Source organism: Rhinatrema bivittatum, chromosome 12 (genome assembly GCF_901001135.1).
Source record: "Rhinatrema bivittatum chromosome 12, aRhiBiv1.1, whole genome shotgun sequence".
Taxonomy (NCBI): domain Eukaryota; kingdom Metazoa; phylum Chordata; class Amphibia; order Gymnophiona; family Rhinatrematidae; genus Rhinatrema; species Rhinatrema bivittatum.
In genome coordinates, this window is record NC_042626.1 from 2,217,499 (window position 1) to 2,236,114 (window position 18,616).

At 49.6% G+C, this 18,616-nt stretch overlaps 2 protein-coding genes across 7 annotated transcripts in view; both read left to right on the plus strand.

Annotated features, from left to right (window-relative positions):
- TAF8 (TATA-box binding protein associated factor 8) overlaps positions 1-14,292 on the plus strand; it is a 28,104-nt gene extending 13,812 nt beyond the window's left edge. For 4 of the 6 annotated variants that reach the window (XM_029572800.1, XM_029572795.1, XM_029572798.1 and 1 more), the window contains 7 exons: positions 3,099-3,255; positions 5,573-5,671; positions 11,626-11,688; positions 11,776-11,900; positions 13,359-13,506; positions 13,600-13,742; positions 13,991-14,292. In XM_029572800.1, the coding sequence (XP_029428660.1) occupies positions 3,243-3,255; positions 5,573-5,671; positions 11,626-11,688; positions 11,776-11,900; positions 13,359-13,506; positions 13,600-13,742; positions 13,991-14,134 (735 nt within the window). In that variant the 5' untranslated portion in view covers positions 3,099-3,242 and the 3' untranslated portion in view covers positions 14,135-14,292. Of the gene's footprint in view, positions 1-2,203; positions 2,226-3,098; positions 3,256-5,572; positions 5,672-11,625; positions 11,689-11,775; positions 11,901-13,358; positions 13,507-13,599; positions 13,743-13,831; positions 13,865-13,990 lie in introns of those variants that run through there. The other 2 variants (XM_029572797.1, XM_029572801.1) reach the window with 2 other exon arrangements.
- The window catches only part of LOC115073877 (acidic mammalian chitinase-like), a 42,200-nt gene that overhangs the window by 2,363 nt on the left and 21,221 nt on the right, over positions 1-18,616 (plus strand). Inside the window, exons 2-3 of the mRNA XM_029572794.1 lie at positions 16,708-16,855; positions 18,301-18,330. Of these exons, the coding sequence (XP_029428654.1) occupies positions 16,825-16,855; positions 18,301-18,330 (61 nt within the window). The 5' untranslated portion in view covers positions 16,708-16,824. The remainder of the gene's footprint in view (positions 1-16,707; positions 16,856-18,300; positions 18,331-18,616) is intronic.

Sequence of the window (18,616 nt, forward strand, 5' to 3'; positions counted from 1 at the left end):
GTCTATCAAGCCCAGCATCCTGTTTCCAACAGAGGCCAAAATCAGGCCACAAGAACCTGGCAATTACCCAAACACTAAGAAGATCCCATGCTACTGATGCAATTAATAGCAGTGGCTATTCCCTAAGTAAAATTGATTAATAGCCATTAATGGACTTCTCCTCCAAGAACTTATCCAAACCTTTTTTGAACCCAGCTACGCTAACTGCACTAACCACATCCCCTGGCAACAAATTCCAGAGCTTTATTGTGCGTTGAGTGAAAAAGAATTTTCTCCGATTAGTCTTAAATGTGCTACTTGCTAACTTCATAGAATGTCCCCTAGTCCTTCTATTATTCAAAAGTGAAAATAACCGAGTCACATCTACTCGTTCTAGACCTCTCATGATCTTAAAGACCTCTATCATATCCCCCTCAGCCGTCTCTTCTCCAAGCTGAACAGCCCTAACCTCTTCAGCCTTTCCTCATAGGGGAGCTGTTCCATCCCCTTTATCATTTTGGTTGCCATTCTCTGTACCTTCTCCATCGCAACTATATCTTTTTTGAGATGCGGCGACCAGAATTGTACACAGTATTCAAGGTGTGGTCTCACCATGGAGCGATACAGAGGCATTATGACATTTTCCGTTCTATTAACCATTCCCTTCCTAATAATTCCCAACATTCTATTTGCTTTTTTGACGGCTGCAGCACACTGAGCCGACGATTTTAAAGTATTATCCACTATGATGCCTATATCGTTTTCCTGGGTGGTAGCTGCTAATATGGAACCTAACATTGTGTAACTATAACATGGGTTATTTTTCCCTATATGCATCACCTTGCACTTGTCCACATTAAATTTCATCTGCCATTTGGATGCCCAATCTTCCAGTCTTGCAAGGTCCTCCTGTAATGTATCACAATCCGCTTGTGATTTAACTACTCTGAATAATTTTGTAACATCCGCAAATTTGATAACCTCACTCGTCGTATTGAACTAAGTGGAGCAGAAGAACACGTAAATATCTTACAATAAACTAAATAAAGCATTAGTTCAGTAAACAATTTCCTGAGCTTCTAAATGAAGAAGACTAAAAGTGGGTGAAGAGGAGCAGAGTTAGGAGCTCGGCTGTGCTTTTCAGAGCTAGAAGCCTAAATCTAGGCAGATGAACAGCACTGACTTTTAGGCTCTTAAATGTATGTGAATTTTTGGCTGAGAAAGGGGCCTAGATTAGGGATAAGCTTTTTTTGAATATTGGTTCCTAAATGTCAACATCAGAATTGTAAAGTGGATACGGCATGTAAGTTGCCTGAGTCGTGTGCTCCAGCTCTCACTGCAGCATGCGTGAGCCTCGAAGAGAGACCTTCTCCACTCTTCCCTCTCCTTCGCCCTTAAAGGACGGTTGGTGCCATTTTGGAAAATGGTGTTGACTGGCCCGGGGCATAGGGGGCACTTGATAGTCGACTTAGGTAAGGGAGGCTCCGGGGGGGGGTGTATGTGTGTGCGGGAGAGGGTCCCTAGAGCACCAGGATGTCACTTCTATCAAAGGTGCGGCCACCAGACTACCAGGCATGATGTTATATAGAGGGGGGAAGGAACTATATGTAACAAAAGGGGAGGGATCAGTTAACTACAACTCCTGAAACTTTGTTAAAATAGTGCAGCTTGCTTTTTTGAGGCAAGCCGTGTTATTTTATATGCATAGGATTACCTACTTTGCATTCATTTGTAAATCTTATGCATGCAAAGCAGCTAATTTCAATAGGGGTTAATTTTTTGGGAAAAATATGCTATGTTAGTATATCGCACGATAAATAGTGTTCATATACACGCTATATATCATGGCTTAGTAAATGTACCTCTACGTTTGAAAAATAGCCTCATAATCCAATCGAATGCAGGGTGGTGGGTTAGAGCTCTCCAGAAAAGCCTTTAAATCTAAGACTTCAGACAAAATTGAGGATAATTCAGGCTTCTCCCTAGATTTACAGGCAGATAAAAAGTCCTGGGAACAGTTTTAGAGCTTCAGGTTTAACCCTCACCTTTTCTAGAAAATATTTTATCAGCTTAGGAAAATTAATAAGTCTTAGATTTTTCTGCTTCACTGTATTTTCCAAGTTGTCCAATTTCTTGTGAAGAAAAATATCAACTTTAACCAAAAAAGCTTCATCCTGCTGAAGTCTATCACATTTTCTCTCCAAAGTTTCCTGCCTTTGATTTTCATCTGGACCAACACCTTGGCTGTAAGTAACTGTAGTTGGTCTGAAAGGGAGTAAAGATTTCCCGAGCCCGATACATAGGTACATTTATCATTGTGGCCACTGAATCAGCGGGGGAGGTGGCCATTGGCATCTGTACTAGGCTGGTGAGCCACACAGTCTTCTGAGGGAGCTTCATTCAGAGGGTCTGCAGTATGTTTCCCTTGTAGCTGGAGTTTGGCTCTATTTCAGTCCAAAACGCGCGTCCAACCCCCCGAACCTAATAGCGCCCACAACATGCAAATGTATGTTGATGGCCCTATTAGGTATTCGCGCGCCATTCAGAAAGTAAAATGAGCAGCCAAGCCGCACATTTTACTTTCAGAAATTAGTGCCTACCCAAAGGTAGGCGCTAATTTCTCCGGGCACCAGGAAAGTGCATAGAAAAGCAGTAAAAACTGCTTTTCTGTGCACCCTCCGACTTAATATCCTGGCGATATTAAGTCGGAAGTCCCGAAAGTTTAAAAAAGTGAAACCGGATGCTCAATTTTGCTGGCGTCCGGTTTCCTAGCCCGTGGCTGTCAGGGGGCTCGAGAACCAACGCCGGCAAAATTGAGCGTCGGCTGTCAAACCCGCTGACAGCCACCGCTCCTGTCCCTAGCGCCTCTTTTTACCGCTGGGCTTAATTTAAATAAATTAATTTACTGTATGGCGCACACAGGACACTGGCCTGTGCACGCGCGCCGGGAGCTCTCCCGCGATTTTTACTGTATCGGCCCATTTATTTGTTGTTGCCATCTGAGGGAAGCAGTGCGATACCAGTGTCCCCAGTCCTAAGTCAATGATCTTGAATAAGGAGGTTAGCAAGCGAGAATGGGAAAAAATGACTTTCTAACCTGGGATTCTTCCATTCCACAGCGATCTGGGGGAAAACACTCATCCACTCCTACGGATAATTATTCCCTGGCGCGAAGGAGAACTCTGCAAGTGGTGGTCAGTTCTCTGTTGACAGAGGCAGGCTTTGAGAGTGCAGAAAAGGCTGCGGTCGAGACTCTGACTGAAATGTTACAAAGCTGTGAGTATTCCTTGTTAGGTGGGAGAGACGAGGGAGCTATGGGGAACAGGGCCCATGGGAGAGACGCACACTTTCATGGTAAAGTCTAGTGTCAATGTGTGAAGCAGAGTTGCTGTCCCATGTTCATACGTTGCCAGGCAGTGGCAGATGATGTGCTGGAGCCTTGTGCATGGACTAAGAAGGCCCACACTGCTCTTTCAGTCTCTGTCTGCTAATGGGCTAATTTTGTGCAAACCATGACTGGAATGAACCTCAGTTGTAAGCCAGGGCATAATCTAACTCCCCCAGTTTCTTAATATTTGCATTGCAGAGCGCATAGGACATAATATATACAGGCAACAGCAAGTGCTCCTTTTAGGGCCTTTCTGGTGTAGAAATCATAGGGATAAGTCACTGTGAATTATGGCAGACGAAGGCCCATGCAGAGGGCTGCTATCCGTTCTTCTCTTCTGCTTGCTGTCAGCGTCCATGTAACATTCATTGCTCAGATCTTTCCTCCTGTCCTGTCCTGCCTGAGTGAAGCTCTGCTGTCAGAGTCCATGTAACATTCATTGCTCAGATCTTTCCTCCTGTCCTGTCCTGCCTGAGTGAAGCTCTGCTGTCAGAGTCCATGTAACATTCATTGCTCAGATCTTTCCTCCTGTCCTGCCTGAGTGAAGCTCTGCTGTCAGAGTCCATGTAACATTCATTGCTCAGATCTTTCCTCCTGTCCTGCCTGAGTGAAGCTCTGCTGTCCATGTAACATTCATTGCTCAGATCTTTCCTCCTGTCCTGCCTGAGTGAAGTTCTGCTGTCAGAGTCCATGTAACATTCATTGCTCAGATCTTTCCTCCTGTCCTGTCCTGCCTGAGTGAAGTTCTGCTGTCAGAGTCCATGTAACATTCATTGCTCAGATCTTTCCTCCTGTCCTGTCCTGCCTGAGTGAAGTTCTGCTGTCAGAGTCCATGTAACATTCATTGCTCAGATCTTTCCTCCTGTCCTGTCCTGCCTGAGTGAAGCTCTGCTGTCAGAGTCCATGTAACATTCATTGCTCAGATCTTTCCTCCTGTCCTGCCTGAGTGAAGTTCTGCTGTCAGAGTCCATGTAACATTCATTGCTCAGATCTTTCCTCCTGTCCTGTCCTGCCTGAGTGAAGTTCTGCTGTCAGAGTCCATGTAACATTCATTGCTCAGATCTTTCCTCCTGTCCTGTCCTGCCTGAGTGAAGCTCTGCTGTCAGAGTCCATGTAACATTCATTGCTCAGATCTTTCCTCCTGTCCTGCCTGAGTGAAGCTCTGCTGTCAGAGTCCATGTAACATTCATTGCTCAGATCTTTCCTCCTGTCCTACGTGAGTGAAGCTCTGCTGTCAGAGTCCATGTAACATTCATTGCTCAGATCTTTCCTCCTGTCCTGCCTGAGTGAAGCTCTGCTGTCAGAGTCCATGTAACATTCATTGCTCAGATCTTTCCTCCTGTCCTGCCTGAGTGAAGCTCTGCTGTCAGAGTCCATGTAACATTCATTGCTCAGATCTTTCCTCCTGTCCTGCCTGAGTGAAGCTCTGCTGTCAGAGTCCATGTAACGTTCATTGATCAGATCTTTCCTCCTGTCCTGTCCTGCTTGAGTGAATCTCTGCTGTCAGAGTCCATGTAACATTCATTGCTCAGATCTTTCTTCCTGTCCTGTCCTGTCCTGCCCTGTCTGAAGCTCTGCTGTCAGAGTCCATGTAACATTCATTGCTCAGGTCTTTCTTCCTGTCCTGTCCTGCCTGAGTGAAGCTCTGCTGCCAGAGTCCACATAACATTCATTGCTCAGATCTCTTCCTCCTGTACTGTCCTGCCTGAGTGAAGCTCTGCTGTCAGAGTCCATGTAACATTCATTGCTCAGATCTTTCTTCCTGTCCTGTCCTGCCTGAGTGAAGTTCTGCTGTCAGAGCCCATGTAACATTCATTGCTCAGATCTCTTCCTCCTGTCCTGTCCTGCCTGAAGCTCTGCTGTCAGAGTCCATGTAACATTCATTGCTCAGGTCTTTCTTCCTGTCCTGTCCTGCCTGAGTGAAGTTCTGCTGTCAGAGTCCACGTAACATTCATTGCTCAGATCTCTTCCTCCTGTACTGTCCTGCCTGAGTGAAGCTCTGCTGTCAGAGTCCATGTAACATTCATTGCTCAGATCTTTCTTCCTGTCCTGTCCTGCCTGAGTGAAGTTCTGCTGTCAGAGCCCATGTAACATTCATTGCTCAGATCTCTTCCTCCTGTCCTGTTCTGCCTGGTTTTCTGGACACCAGGGAAGCCCTGAGTGTTCAGAAATGTTAATGGAGATTTGCTTCTGTTTCTTGGTCAGATTTGTCCGAAATTGGCCGGAGTGCCAAGTCTTACTGTGAACACACGGCCAGGACACAGCCAACGCTCTCAGATATTGTGGTGACCCTGGTGGAAATGGGTAAGCAGGGCCATTCCCTCTGGGGTTCTGAAGGGGCTGAAAGCCTCAGTTGTTCTTACTCTATAATAACAAGAATGAGATTGATAATCAAAGGGGTTTGTGCAGCCCAAATTTTAAATATCCTGCCCCGTGGAACAGGCAGGGTGGGTGTGTTTTGGGGGAGGGACCTTACATTTACCCAGCTAATGCTGAATATCAGAGCTGGCTAACTCTGCAGGTCTAAAGTTACTCTAAGTTAGTCTTCGTTCTGAAGAAGGATTGGTCCCTGAGAGTGGTCTGTGAAGGGACCAATCATTGGTCTTTTTAAGTAGTGAAGTGAATAAATTAGCAGTCAGAAGCTGTATTCAGCACACTGGCAAAGCTTGGGGGGTGCGGCTTTGGCCAGCACCTTTTTTAAGGTAGAGGATGGAGGAGGGATTGGCACCCACTTAGCTTGCTAGGGATTTTTCTCCCCAATATTCAAAAGCCCAGTGAGATACAAAGTTATCCGAGTATATTCAATTCCAGTATATACCCAGATCAGTCCAGACTCCTGGGTTTCTGCATCCCTGCCAGCAGATGGAGACAGAGAAAGTCTCACTGAAACTACATAACCCAGTGTGCACCTGCAGTCCCTCAGTATTTCTCTGTCTCCAGCAGTTCCCTTTACGTACCCGGATCAGTCCAGACTCCTGGGTTTCTGCATCCCTGCCAGCAGATGGAGACAGAGAGTCTCACTGACACTGTACATAACCCAGTGTGCACCTGCGGTCCCTCCGTATTTCTCTGTCTCCAGCAGTTCCCTGTATGTACCCAGATCAGTCCAGACTCCTGGGTTTATGCATCCCTTCCAGCACATGGAGACAGAGTGAGTCTCACTGACACTGTACATAACCCATTGAGTCACCTGCACTCCCTCAGTATTTCTCTGTCTCCAGCAGTTCCCTGTATGTACCCAGATCAGTCCAGACTCCTGGGTTTATGTATCCCTGCCAACAGATGGAGACAGAGGGAGTCTCACTGACACTGTACATAACCCAGTGAGCCACCTGCAGTCCCTCAGTATTTCTCTGTCTCCAGCAGTTCCCTGTATGTACCCAGATCAGTCCAGACTCCTGGGTTTATGCATCTCTGCCAACAGATGGAGACAGAGGGAGTCTCACTGACACTGTACATAACCCAGTGAGCCACCTGCAGTCCCTCAGTATTTCTCTGTCTCCAGCAGTTCCCTGTATGTACCCAGATCAGTCCAGACTCCTGGGTTTATGCCTCCCTGCCAGCAGATGGAGACAGAGGGAGTCTCACTGACACTGTACATAACCCAGTGAGCCACCTGCAGTCCCTCAGTATTTCTCTGTCTCCAGCAGTTCCCTGTATGTACCCAGATCAGTCCAGACTCCTGGGTTTATGCATCCCTTCCAGCAGATGGAGACAGAGAGTCTCACTGACACTGTACATAACCCAGTGAGCCACCTGCAGTCCCTCAGTATTTCTCTGTCTCCAGCAGTTCCCTGTATGTACCCAGATCAGTCCAGACTCCTGGGTTTTGCCTCCCTTCCAGCAGATGGAGACAGAGAGAGTCTCACTGACACTGTACATAACCCAGTGTGCCACCTGCAGTCCCTCAGTATTTCTCTGTCTCCAGCAGTTCCCTGTATGTACCCAGATCAGTCCAGACTCCTGGGTTTTGCCTCCCTTCCAGCAGATGGAGACAGAGAGAGTCTCACTGACACTGTACATAACCCAGTGAGCCACCTGCAGTCCCTCAGTATTTCTCTGTCTCCAGCAGTTCCCTGTATGTACCCAGATCAGTCCAGACTCCTGGGTTTTGCCTCCCCGCCAGCAGATGGAGACAGAGAGAGTCTCACTGACACTGTACATAACCCAGTGTGCCACCTGCAGTCCCTCAGTATTTCTCTGTCTCCAGCAGTTCCCTGTATTTACCCAGATCCGTCCAGACTCCTGGGTTTTGCCTCCCTGCCAGCAGATGTCACGTCCCCCTGTGGTCCTCTCATAAAGCTAGTAGCAGTTCGAGGAACAGTGGACCATCTGAAGTTCCGCTAGAGGAGCAGAGAACAGGGAGGTATTTCATCTATTTTGTGGTGCCAAAGAAAGAAGGATCATTTCAACCCATTCTGGATTTAAAGAAGTTAAACGCGGCCCTCAGAGTTCTGTGTTTTCACATGGAAATGCTAACGTCAGTCATCGCTGTGCTGTGCAAGGAATTAGGCTTCTGTCAGATCTAGAGATGCCAATCGTCACTTAACCATTCAGCAAGAGCACCAAAGGTTTCTAAGGTTCAGGTTACTTGGGAAACATCTTCAGTTCTGGGCCCTGCCCTTTGGTCTGGAAATGACGCCGCGTACCTTCACCAAGGTGATGGTGGTTGGTAGTGGTGACCTTAAGTAGGGAAAGGGTCTGGTGCATCCGTACCCAGATGACTGGCTCAGTCGGTGTAGAAGGTGCTGAAGTGCCTACAGTCAATTACCCCAAGAGAAATCTTGTTCCCTCTCAGTCCCTGGAGTATTTGGGGGCGAGGGTTCCTCACGGAGGACAGGATTGTGAAGCTGCAGGGGCAGGTCAGTCACCTGTTGCCCAGGGCATGGGACTGTTTACGGGTCCTGGGTTTCATGGCTTCGACTCTGGAATTAGGTTCTTGGGCATTCGCAGATATGCAGCCTCTTCAGAGAGCTTTTCTCTCTCGGTGGAACCCGTTGTCAGGAGAGTTTCATCTCCCTGTGCTGCTCGAGGGGGAAGGAAGGGACAGTCTTCCCTGGATCGAGGTCTGGAGTTAGAGGTCCCAGACTGGGTGGTGGTCATGGGCTGGGGTGCTGTGTGTCAGGGTCAAGCAGCTCAGGGCCAGTGGTCGAAGAAAGAGGCTTCTTGATTTCTCAATTGATTAGAGACAGGGGCGGTGCGCTTCGCTTTACTTTCTACTACAGTTGCGTGATCGTCAGGAGCGGGTTCTGTCGGCATTACAATAGTTTATATCAACCGATAGGGTGGCTCAGGAGCTGCAGGAGGTGATCCTGTGCGCAGAGCAGCACTCGGAGAGGAGAGCAGCGTCACACATTGCCAGGGTGAGACCTCCTGAGTCAGAAGGAGATGGACCCTGGAGAGTGGGAGCTGTCAGAGGTGGAGATATCTCTCAATCACAAGAAGTGGGACTCGCCTCACATGGATCTGAGGATGACCAGAAAGAACGCAAAGGCCTGCGGTTCTTCAGCCGAAGAAGGGAGCACGGGCGCTGACGCTCTGGCTCTTCCATGGCCTCGCATTGTGTCGTGTTGTATGTCTTTCCCCCGTGGCTTCTGGTGAGAAAGCTGATAGTGGATAGAGATGCACCCGAGAGATGTTATTCAGGTGCCTGCACAGCGGCCACGCCATCCTTGGTTTGCGGATCTCGTCAACAGGGCCATAGACGGGCCCCGGAGCTTCAGCCATCTGGAAAATCTTCTCCACCAGGGCCCCATATTTTTGGATCAGGCAGTTCACTTCTTTCTCGTAGCCTGGCTTTTGAGATGAAACAACTAAAGCAGAGAAGTTATCCCGACTCTCTTATCACCACCTTGCTGCAGGCCAGGAGGATTCCACATCTTTTGTCTTATTGCGAGTCTGGAAGGTTTTCAAGACCTGGTGTCTCAATAGGGATGTGCAGGTGCTGCAAACTACAGTGTCGCGTATTTTGACTTTTCTTAAGGAAGGGCTGGTCAAAGGTCTGGCCTATAATTCTCTGAGGGTCCAGATAGCAGCTCTGGGCTGTTTTCGTGGCAAGGTGCGGGGTTGTTCCCTGTCTGCACATCTGGATGTTATAGGTTTTCTTCACGGAGCAAAGAATTTGTGGCTGCCAGCGTGGAAGGCATGTCCCGTCTTGGAATCTCAATCTGGTGCTTACAGCTTTACATGCGGCTCCGTTTGAGCCTCTAAGGAGTGCAACGCTGAAGGATTTGACACTTAAAGGTGGTTTTTCTGGTAGACATTTGTTTGGCAAGGAGAATGTTGGAGCGTCAGGCTTCGTCCTGCCAGGATCCCTTTCTGCAGATTTCAGAGACAGGAGTATCTTTGCACACAGTGCCCTCCTTCCTGCCGAAGGTGATGTCAGGGATCCATGTTAATCAGACAGTGGAGTTTCCAGCTTTTCTGGACTTAGATGCCTCTGCTTCTCTTGCTAAGGAGCAGAGGCTTTTGGGTGTCCGGTGGGTGTTAAGATATCTGAAAGTCACTAATGATTTTTGTACATTGGATCAGCTTTTCATCCTCTGGAATGGTCTGAGGAAGGGACGTCAAGCTTCCAAAGCTTCCTTTGTGCATTGGCTCAATCAGTTCGGCCTATCTCTCTGGGTCGTCTGGTTCTGGAAGGTTTGAGTGCTCATTCGACACGCTCACAGGCAGCTTTTCGGGCTGAGGTGCAGCAGGTATCGCCGCAGGAGATTTGCAGAGCAGCAGCTTGAAAGTCGCTGCCATTTTCCCAGACACTATCGTTTGGATGTCAGGACTCCGGCTGCAGGGTGTTTTGGTGAGTGTTCTGTGAGCGAGACTCTCCAGCTCCCACCCTGAGTACGGAGCTCTGGTACATCCCAGGAGTCTGGCCTGATCTGGGTATGTATGGGAAAGGAAAATTGGTTCTTACCTGCTAATTTTCTTTCATGTAGTACCACGGATCAGTCCAGAGACCTGCCCAGTGGAAAGAAGGTGGGAGAGTCGTCCACTCGTTCTGTTGGTCCTGTATGTCATGCAGAGTTTTTAGCCGTTCACTAAGCTGTTTCGTCCTACTTACATATGTCTGGAACAGAGTTATGTTTCCAATAGGTTACGGCATCACCATCCTCCTGTTCGTTGGGCTGTTAAGTTTGGTATACATTTTTTTTTCTCTTGGCTTGGGTACAGGTCAATACTGAGGGACTGCAGGTGGCTCACTGGGTTATGTGCAGCATCAGTGAGACTCTCTCTGTCTCCATCTGCTGGAAGGGAGGCAAAACGCAGGAGTCTGGACTGATCTGGGTACATACAGGGAACTGCTGGAGACAGAGAAATACTGAGGGAGTGCAGGAGGCTCACTGGCTTATGTACAGTGTCAGTGAGACTCTCTCTGTCTCCATCTGCTGGCAGGGAGGCAAAACCCAGGAGTCTGGACTGAGCTGGGTACATACAGGGAACTGCTGGAGACTGAGAAATACTGAGGGACTGCAGGTGGCTCACTGGGTTATGTACAGTGTCAGTGAGACTTTCTCTGTCTCCATCTGCTGGCAGGGAGGCAAAACCCAGGAGTCTGGACTGAGCTGGGTACATACAGGGAACTGCTGGAGACTGAGAAATACTGAGGGACTGCAGGTGGCTCACTGGGTTATGTACAGTGTCAGAGAAATACTGAGGGAGTGCAGGGGACTCACTGGGTTATGTACAGTGTCAGAGAGTCTCTCTCTGTCTCCATCTGCTGGCAGGGAGGCAAAACCCAGGAGTCTGGACTGATGCGGGTACATACAGGGAATGAAAATTGGCAGGTAAGAACCAGTTTTCCTTTAAGTCCCACGAGTTAGGAAATTAACTTCAGTGTCGCCACATTACGGAATATTAATCTCAGTGTTTTACATTTTTATATGTAATATACCATCATTTTTATTCATATTGTTGTATTCTGCCTAGAGTCCTTTCAAATTAGCAACTTATAAAAATAAAATAGTATTACTATTATTTGATTGTCTGCTACCTGATATAGTATTTTTATAGCAGTTTACAATAAAATGCAGGTTATATTTAATATAATTATAATGCAAATAAAATACAATACATTGAATAAAAAATAAACAATCCTCAGAAATATAAAAAATAGTTAAACTCTATAATCTACAGCCCATTCAGGCCCTCTTCTTGCCGCCCTACATCCAGGCAGGATTTGCATGTGCAACGGCCACCTCCGGCCACCTCACCTGGTTCCAGAGGGACGTGACTTTCTGCTGCCTTACTCTCTTTTTCAGGATTCAACGTGGAGACCCTTCCTTCCTACGCCAAACGTTCCCAGCGAATGGTCATCACTGCACGTACGCTGAGTGTGGGAGGGCGGGGGGAGCACCGGGCTGGGGGCTGGTTAGCGAGTTATCGCCCTAAGATTTCTTTTCCTTTTTCAGCACCTGTGACAAATCAGCCAATGACCCCTAAAGCCCTGACTGCTGGACAGAGCAAGCTGCACCCCTCACACATCCCTGGCCACTTCCCAGAGTTCCCCGATCCACACACCTATATCAGAACGCCGGTGAGTGGGGAATCCCTGTGAAGCAAGCATCACATTCACTTCATTCACTACCATGTTAGTCTCATAACTGATACTGCAACATGCACCGAGAAATCAACATGTGTCTGTGTCCATGTGCATGGGAGCAGGGGGTGAGGCTTCTCTCTCTGTCCGTGTGCGTGGGAGCAGGGGGTAGGGCTTCTCTCTCTGTCCGTGTGCATGGGAGCAGGGGGTGGGGCTTCTCTCTCTGTCCGTGTGCTTGGGAGCAGGGGGTGGGGCTTCTCTCTCTGTCCGTGTGCTTGGGAGCAGGGGGTGGGGCTTCTCTCTCTGTCCGTGTGCATGGGAGCAGGGGGTGGGGCTTCTCTCTCTGTCCGTGTGCTTGGGAGCAGGGGGTGGGGCTTCTCGCTCTGTCCGTGTGCATGGGAGCAGGGGGTGGGGCTTCTCTCTCTGTCCGTGTGCTTGGGAGCAGGGGGTGGGGCTTCTCTCTCTGTCTGTGTGCTTGGGAGCAGGGGGTGGGGCTTCTCTCTCTGTCCGTGTGCGTGGGAGCAGGGGGTGGGGCTTCTCTTTCTGTCCGTGTGCGTGGGAGCAGGGGGTGGGGCTTCTCTCTCTGTCCGTGTGCGTGGGAGCAGGGGGTGGGGCTTCTCTCTCTGTCCATGTGCGTGGGAGCAGGGGGTGGGGCTTCTCTCTCTGTCCGTGTGCGTGGGAGCAGGGGGTGGGGCTTCTCTGTCCGTGTGCGTGGGAGCAGGGGGTGGGGCTTCTCTCTCTGTCCGTGTGCGTGGGAGCAGGGGGTGGGGCTTCTCTCTCTGTCCGTGTGCGTGGGAGCAGGGGGTGGGGCTTCTCTCTCTGTCCGTGTGCTTGGGAGCAGGGGGTGGGGCTTCTCTCTCTATCCGTGTGCGTGGGAGCAGGGGGTGGGGCTTCTCTCTCTCTCTCTGTGTGCGTGGGAGCAGGGGGTGGGGCTTCTCTCTCTGTGTGCGTGGGAGCAGGGGGTGGGGCTTCTCTCTCTGTGTGCGTGGGAGCAGGGGGGGGGGCTTCTCTCTCTGTGTGCGTGGGAGCAGGGGGTGGGGCTTCTCTCTATCCGTGTGCGTGGGAGCAGGGGGTGGGGCTTCTCTCTCTGTGTGCGTGGGAGCAGGGGGTGGGGCTTCTCTCTCTGTGTGCGTGGGAGCAGGGGGTGGGGCTTCTCTCTCTCTCTGTGTGCGTGGGAGCAGGGGGTGGGGCTTCTGTCTCTGTCCGTGTGCGTGGCAGCAGGAGATGGGGCTTCTCTGTGTCAGTATTTTACTGGCATGTGCTGCAGGTGCTCGTCTGTCACCTGTGAATCTGAATGTCTTTTGCACTTTGGCACAACGCAGCGGTGCGCCGGGTCGCAGACACTTACTGAGATTGAGGGTTACTCTTGGATAGTGCTTGCTCCTTTGAGTCTCTTTGGAGCGTCCCTGGAAAGGGATTGAAGTGTGACCCGAGTGTTTCCTTCCCATCCCTTAGACATACCGAGAGCCTGTCTCTGATTACCAGATCTTACGGGAAAAAGTGGCCTCTCAGAGACGGGATGTGGAGCGAGCCCTCACCCGTTTCATGGCGAAGACTGGCGAAACTCAGACGCTGTTCAAGGATGATATCAGCACATTTCCATGTAAGACAGGCCTGGAATAACCCTGCCGGCCGCTTGCATTGTGCAGTCTCATTACTACCAAAATACCTTTTCCTTTCTTTATCCCCCCTGCAGTGATCGCTGCTCGGCCGTTCTCCATCCCATACCTGAATGCACTGCTGCCCTCGGAGCTGGAGATGCAACAGATGGAGGAAACGGACTCCTCGGAGCAGGATGAGCAGACGGACACAGAGACACTGTCCCTGCACCTGCACACGGTATGGACTCGGAGCCCATGGCCTTCTCCCCAGAGCCCCCTCTTAGCACGCTTGCTCCTTATCCGGAGATGATTTAGGATGAGCAGACAGACACAGAGACACTGTCCCTGCACCTGCACACGGTATGGCCTTCTCCCCAGAGCCCCCTCTTACCACGCTTGCTCCTTATGCGGAGATGATTGAGGTCTTTATTTGTGCAGCACTCCTCTCCCTTCCTGCCTGAGGTGCCCTTGTGTTTTGTGCCACAGGATGATTCTGGAGCAGAGAAGGAAAATGTCTCCGTCCTGCAGCAGAACGCTGCCCTGCAAGGAAACCGAAACGGAGAAGAGAATCTGATAGACAACCCGTACCTGCGCCCTGTCAAGAAACCCAAGCCCCGCAGGAAGAAGTGACTGGTCCTTCAGGACTCGCGCCTCTCTCCACCTACGTTGCTGAGCATTCATGTGGCTTTTACTTTTCCTCTGTATATATGGATCGCATCTTTTATACAAACACAGGAAACTGAAATTGCAATGGCATTTTTGAGTTCATAATAAAAACTCTGCCTTGAGCAAAGCTTGTGCGGTATTGAGTGGGCTGGGAAGCGGCCCGGTCCAGGGCAGACATGCACCTTTCTCTGAATACACAGCACCTTCCCCGAAATGCCTTCCAATCTTATCCAAAGGCAGCAATCATCTGATGGCAGCTTTCCAGGAGCAGCTGATGGAGGGGTGTGCGGGGGAGGTGCTAGGTGAAGGTGAAACGGTCGGCCTTGACTTGTTTTGTACGGCTTCTCTTTAAGCTCTCCTTCTCTTTCCAGGGCGGGGGGTCACCCAGCAGTTTTCAGACAGGACCAGGACTAAGATCTGGCTCCAGAGCTCTTCATTTGCAGCTCCCTGGGGATTTTCACTTTACCCAGACGATGCCATGATGTCCTGGGCCAGTGGCCATGGACCCTAAATCTTGGCACCAAGTGTTGCTGTTGTATGGTGGCTAGAAGTGACGCCCTCCCCTTGTAAAGGGCTGTGAGCGCTACTCCTGCAGCATTCCTAGTCCAGCTGAGCCAGGGAGCGGAAGACATTTTATATTGGAAATAAGCACACATTTCTGCAGGGGAGCGAGACACAGCATCGGGTGCAGCGCTATCCACCCACCCAAAACCCTTCTGCCACAGGCTATGCAGAAGTGAACCCGAAAGGTGAAGAACCGATACCAGCACTATCTTGAACATAAGCGGGGGCACTGCTTCAGATATATGGCCGCCCGATACTGTTCCAGTGTTTCGCCATCATAAAAACAGACATCTCCTGTTCTTGTCAGTGCCTCTTTGCAAGTCTTAGCATTAATACAGGTTGAATCACTAATAAGTAATTTTACTTGCAAAACGAAAATTCAAAATATCGAGATATATATATGACCTATGATTATAGTTTGGACACAGTCTAAGTCAGTCTGAGAACACTCCAGCAATGAGTGTGCTTGGCATCTCTCTCTATATATATGATGGTCATACGATATTAGACATTTTGAGCAGTGCACCATCCATACATATACAGTATAAGCGAGCCTCAATGTTGTACTGGGTGAATCACTAAAGGAAAGAAATACGACTAAAGGAAAGAAATACGACGAGTGAGATAATCAGATTTGCAGATGATACAAAATTGTTCAGAGTAGTTAAATTACAAGCAGATTGTGATAAATTGCAGGAAGACCTTGTGAGACTGGAAAATTGGGCATCCAAATGGCAGATGAAATTTAATGTGGATAAGTGCAAGGTGATGCATATAGGGAAAAATAACCCATGCTATAATTACACAATGTTAGGTTCCATATTAGGTGCTACAACCCAAGAAAGAGATCTAGGTGTCATAGTGGATAACACATTGAAATCGTCGGCTCAGTGTGCTGCAGCAGTCAAAAAAGCAAACAGAATGTTGGGAATTATTAGGAAGGGAATGGTGAATAAAACGGAAAATGTCATAATGCCTCTGTATCGCTCCATGGTGAGACCCCACCTTGAATACTGTGTACAATTCTGGTCGCCACATCTCAAAAAAGATATAATTGCGATGGAGAAGGTACAGAGAAGGGCAACCAAAATGATAAGGGGATGGAACAGCTCCCCTATGAGGAAAGACTAAAGAGGTTAGGACTTTTCAGCTTGGAGAAGAGACGGCTGAGGGGGAATATGATAGAGGTGTTTAAAATCATGAGAGGTCTAGAACGGGTAAATGTGAATCGGTTATTTACTCTTTCGGATAGTAGAAAGACTAGGGGGCACTCCATGAAGTTAGCATGGGGCACATTTAAAACTAATCGGAGAAAGTTCTTTTTCACTCAACGCACAATTAAACTCTGGAATTTGTTGCCAGAGGATGTGGTTAGTGCAGTTAGTATAGCTGTGTTTAAAAAAGGATTGGATAAGTTCTTGGAGGAGAAGTCCATTACCTGCTATTAAGTTCACTTAGAGAATAGCCACTGCCATTAGCAATGGTTACATGGAATAGACTTAGTTTTTGGGTACTTGCCAGGTTCTTATGGCCTGGATTGGCCACTGTTGGAAACAGGATGCTGGGCTTGATGGACCCTGGGTCTGACCCAGTATGGCAGGTCCTTATGTTCTTAAGTGAACCATGTTATGTCCCAATGCAGACTTTTCTGGCTTCCTTCAGGAATTGTCTCCCTCCAGTGTGTGCTCAATATTTCTGGATTTCACTAATTACTCTGCCTATGGTCTGTTGGGTTACAGCTGAGCGCACAATAACCCAAAACTCAGCACCACATTAACAAAGAAATGATTTTACAAGGAAGATGGGATCCATTCACTGGATATGCCCAGTCTCCTCTCAATGCATTAACCATTTTTGTAAGCCTGACAGGTCTGATATTCTGTTTTTCTCTATTACAATGTAAAGCTGTCAGTCTCATGAAAAATTACTCCCATTCCTTAATTTTTTTTTAAATGTCTGTTTTTCTTGTGTAGTTTGTTTTTCTGTTCTGGCAGGTTTCCTCCCTGCACAGGTGTGAGGTTTCCACACTGATAAGGGTCTTGCCCCTGTATAAAAGGGGTGCAGGGCTGAGCTGAGCCTGAGGAAGGACCATGGGGAGGACGACGCTGCTGCTGTGTGTGGGTGAGTAACTTGGGATCCTCCGTGCAGGCTTCACAGCACCGCAGTCTCTCACGCCTCAGTGCAGGCTTCACAGCACCGCAGTCTCTCACACCTCCGTGCAGGCTTCACAGCACCGCAGTCTCTCACGCCTCAGTGCAGGCTTCACAGCACCGCAGTCTCTCACACCTCCGTGCAGGCTTCACAGCACCGCAGTCTCACGCCTCAGTGCAGGCTTCACAGCACCGCAGTCTCTCACGCCTCAGTGTAGGCTTCACAGCACCGCAGTCTCTCACACCTCCGTGTAGGCTTCACAGCACCGCAGTCTCTCACCTCAGTGCAGGCTTCACAGCACCGCAGTCTCACACCTCCATGCAGGCTTCACAGCACCGCAGTCTCTCACCTCAGTGCAGGCTTCACAGCACCGCAGTCTCACACCTCCATGCAGGCTTCACAGCACCGCAGTCTCTCACGCCTCAGTGTAGGCTTCACAGCACCGCAGTCTCTCACACCTCCGTGTAGGCTTCACAGCACCGCAGTCTCTCACCTCAGTGCAGGCTTCACAGCACCGCAGTCTCTCACACCTCAGTGCAGGCTTCACAGCACCGCAGTCTCACACACCTCCGTGCAGGCTTCACAGCACCGCAGTCTCTCACCTCCGTGCAGGCTTCACAGCACCGCAGTCTCTCACACCTCAGTGCAGGCTTCACAGCACCGCAGTCTCGCCTCAATTCAGGCTTCACAGCACCACAGTCTCTCACACCTCAGTGCAGGCTTCACAGCACCACAGTCTCTCACGCCTCAGTGCAGGCTTCACAGCACCACAGTCTCTCACGCCTCAGTGCAGGCTTCACAGCACCGCGGTCTCTCACACCTCAGTGCAGGCTTCACAGCACCGCAGTCTCACACCTCAGTGCAGGCTTCACAGCACCGCAGTCTCTCACACCTCAGTGCAGGCTTCACAGCACCACAGTCTCTCACGCCTCAGTGCAGGCTTCACAGCACCGCAGTCTCTCACGCCTCAGTGCAGGCTTCACAGCACCGCAGTCTCTCACGCCTCAGTGCAGGCTTCACAGCACCGCAGTCTCTCACACCTCCGTGCAGGCTTCACAGCACCACAGTCTCTCATGCCTCAGTGCAGGCTTCACAGCACCGCAGTCTCTCACACCTTCCTCAGTGCAGGCTTCACAGCACCGCGGTCTCTCACACCTTCCTCAGTGCAGGCTTCTCAGCACCGCGGTCTCTCACGCCTCAGTGCAGGCTACGCAGCACCACGGTCTCTCACGCCTCAGTGCAGGCTTCACAGCACCGCGGTCTCTCACACCTTCCTCAGTGCAGGCTTCGCAGCACGGCGGTCTCTCACGCCTCAGTGCAGGCTTCGCAGCACCGCAGTCTCTCACACCTTCCTCAGCGCATGGGAACATCTGCAGCTGAGGCTTTACTGCTAAGGGGTCTCCTTTCTGTTGCAGGTTTGGCCTTTTTGCTGCAGTTGCAGCTGGGTAAGAAATCCCTTTATTAACCTAACATCCTGACGTTTGTGTGTGTCAGAGTCCTGGACTGCTTAGTGAGTCTGTGTGTGTTTGTCTCTGTGTGCAGTTGATGTGTTGAGTGCATGTGGGAATATCTGCACACATAGGAATGACTTGATATTCTTGGGTGTGTATAGGAATGCCTTTGTGTCTGTGAGAATATATCTTGGGGGTAATATGTCTAGATGGGATAGTTTTAGTTTCATTTCGTTTAGCTATTACTCATATGCATGACAGGAGTGATCCTCACTCATAA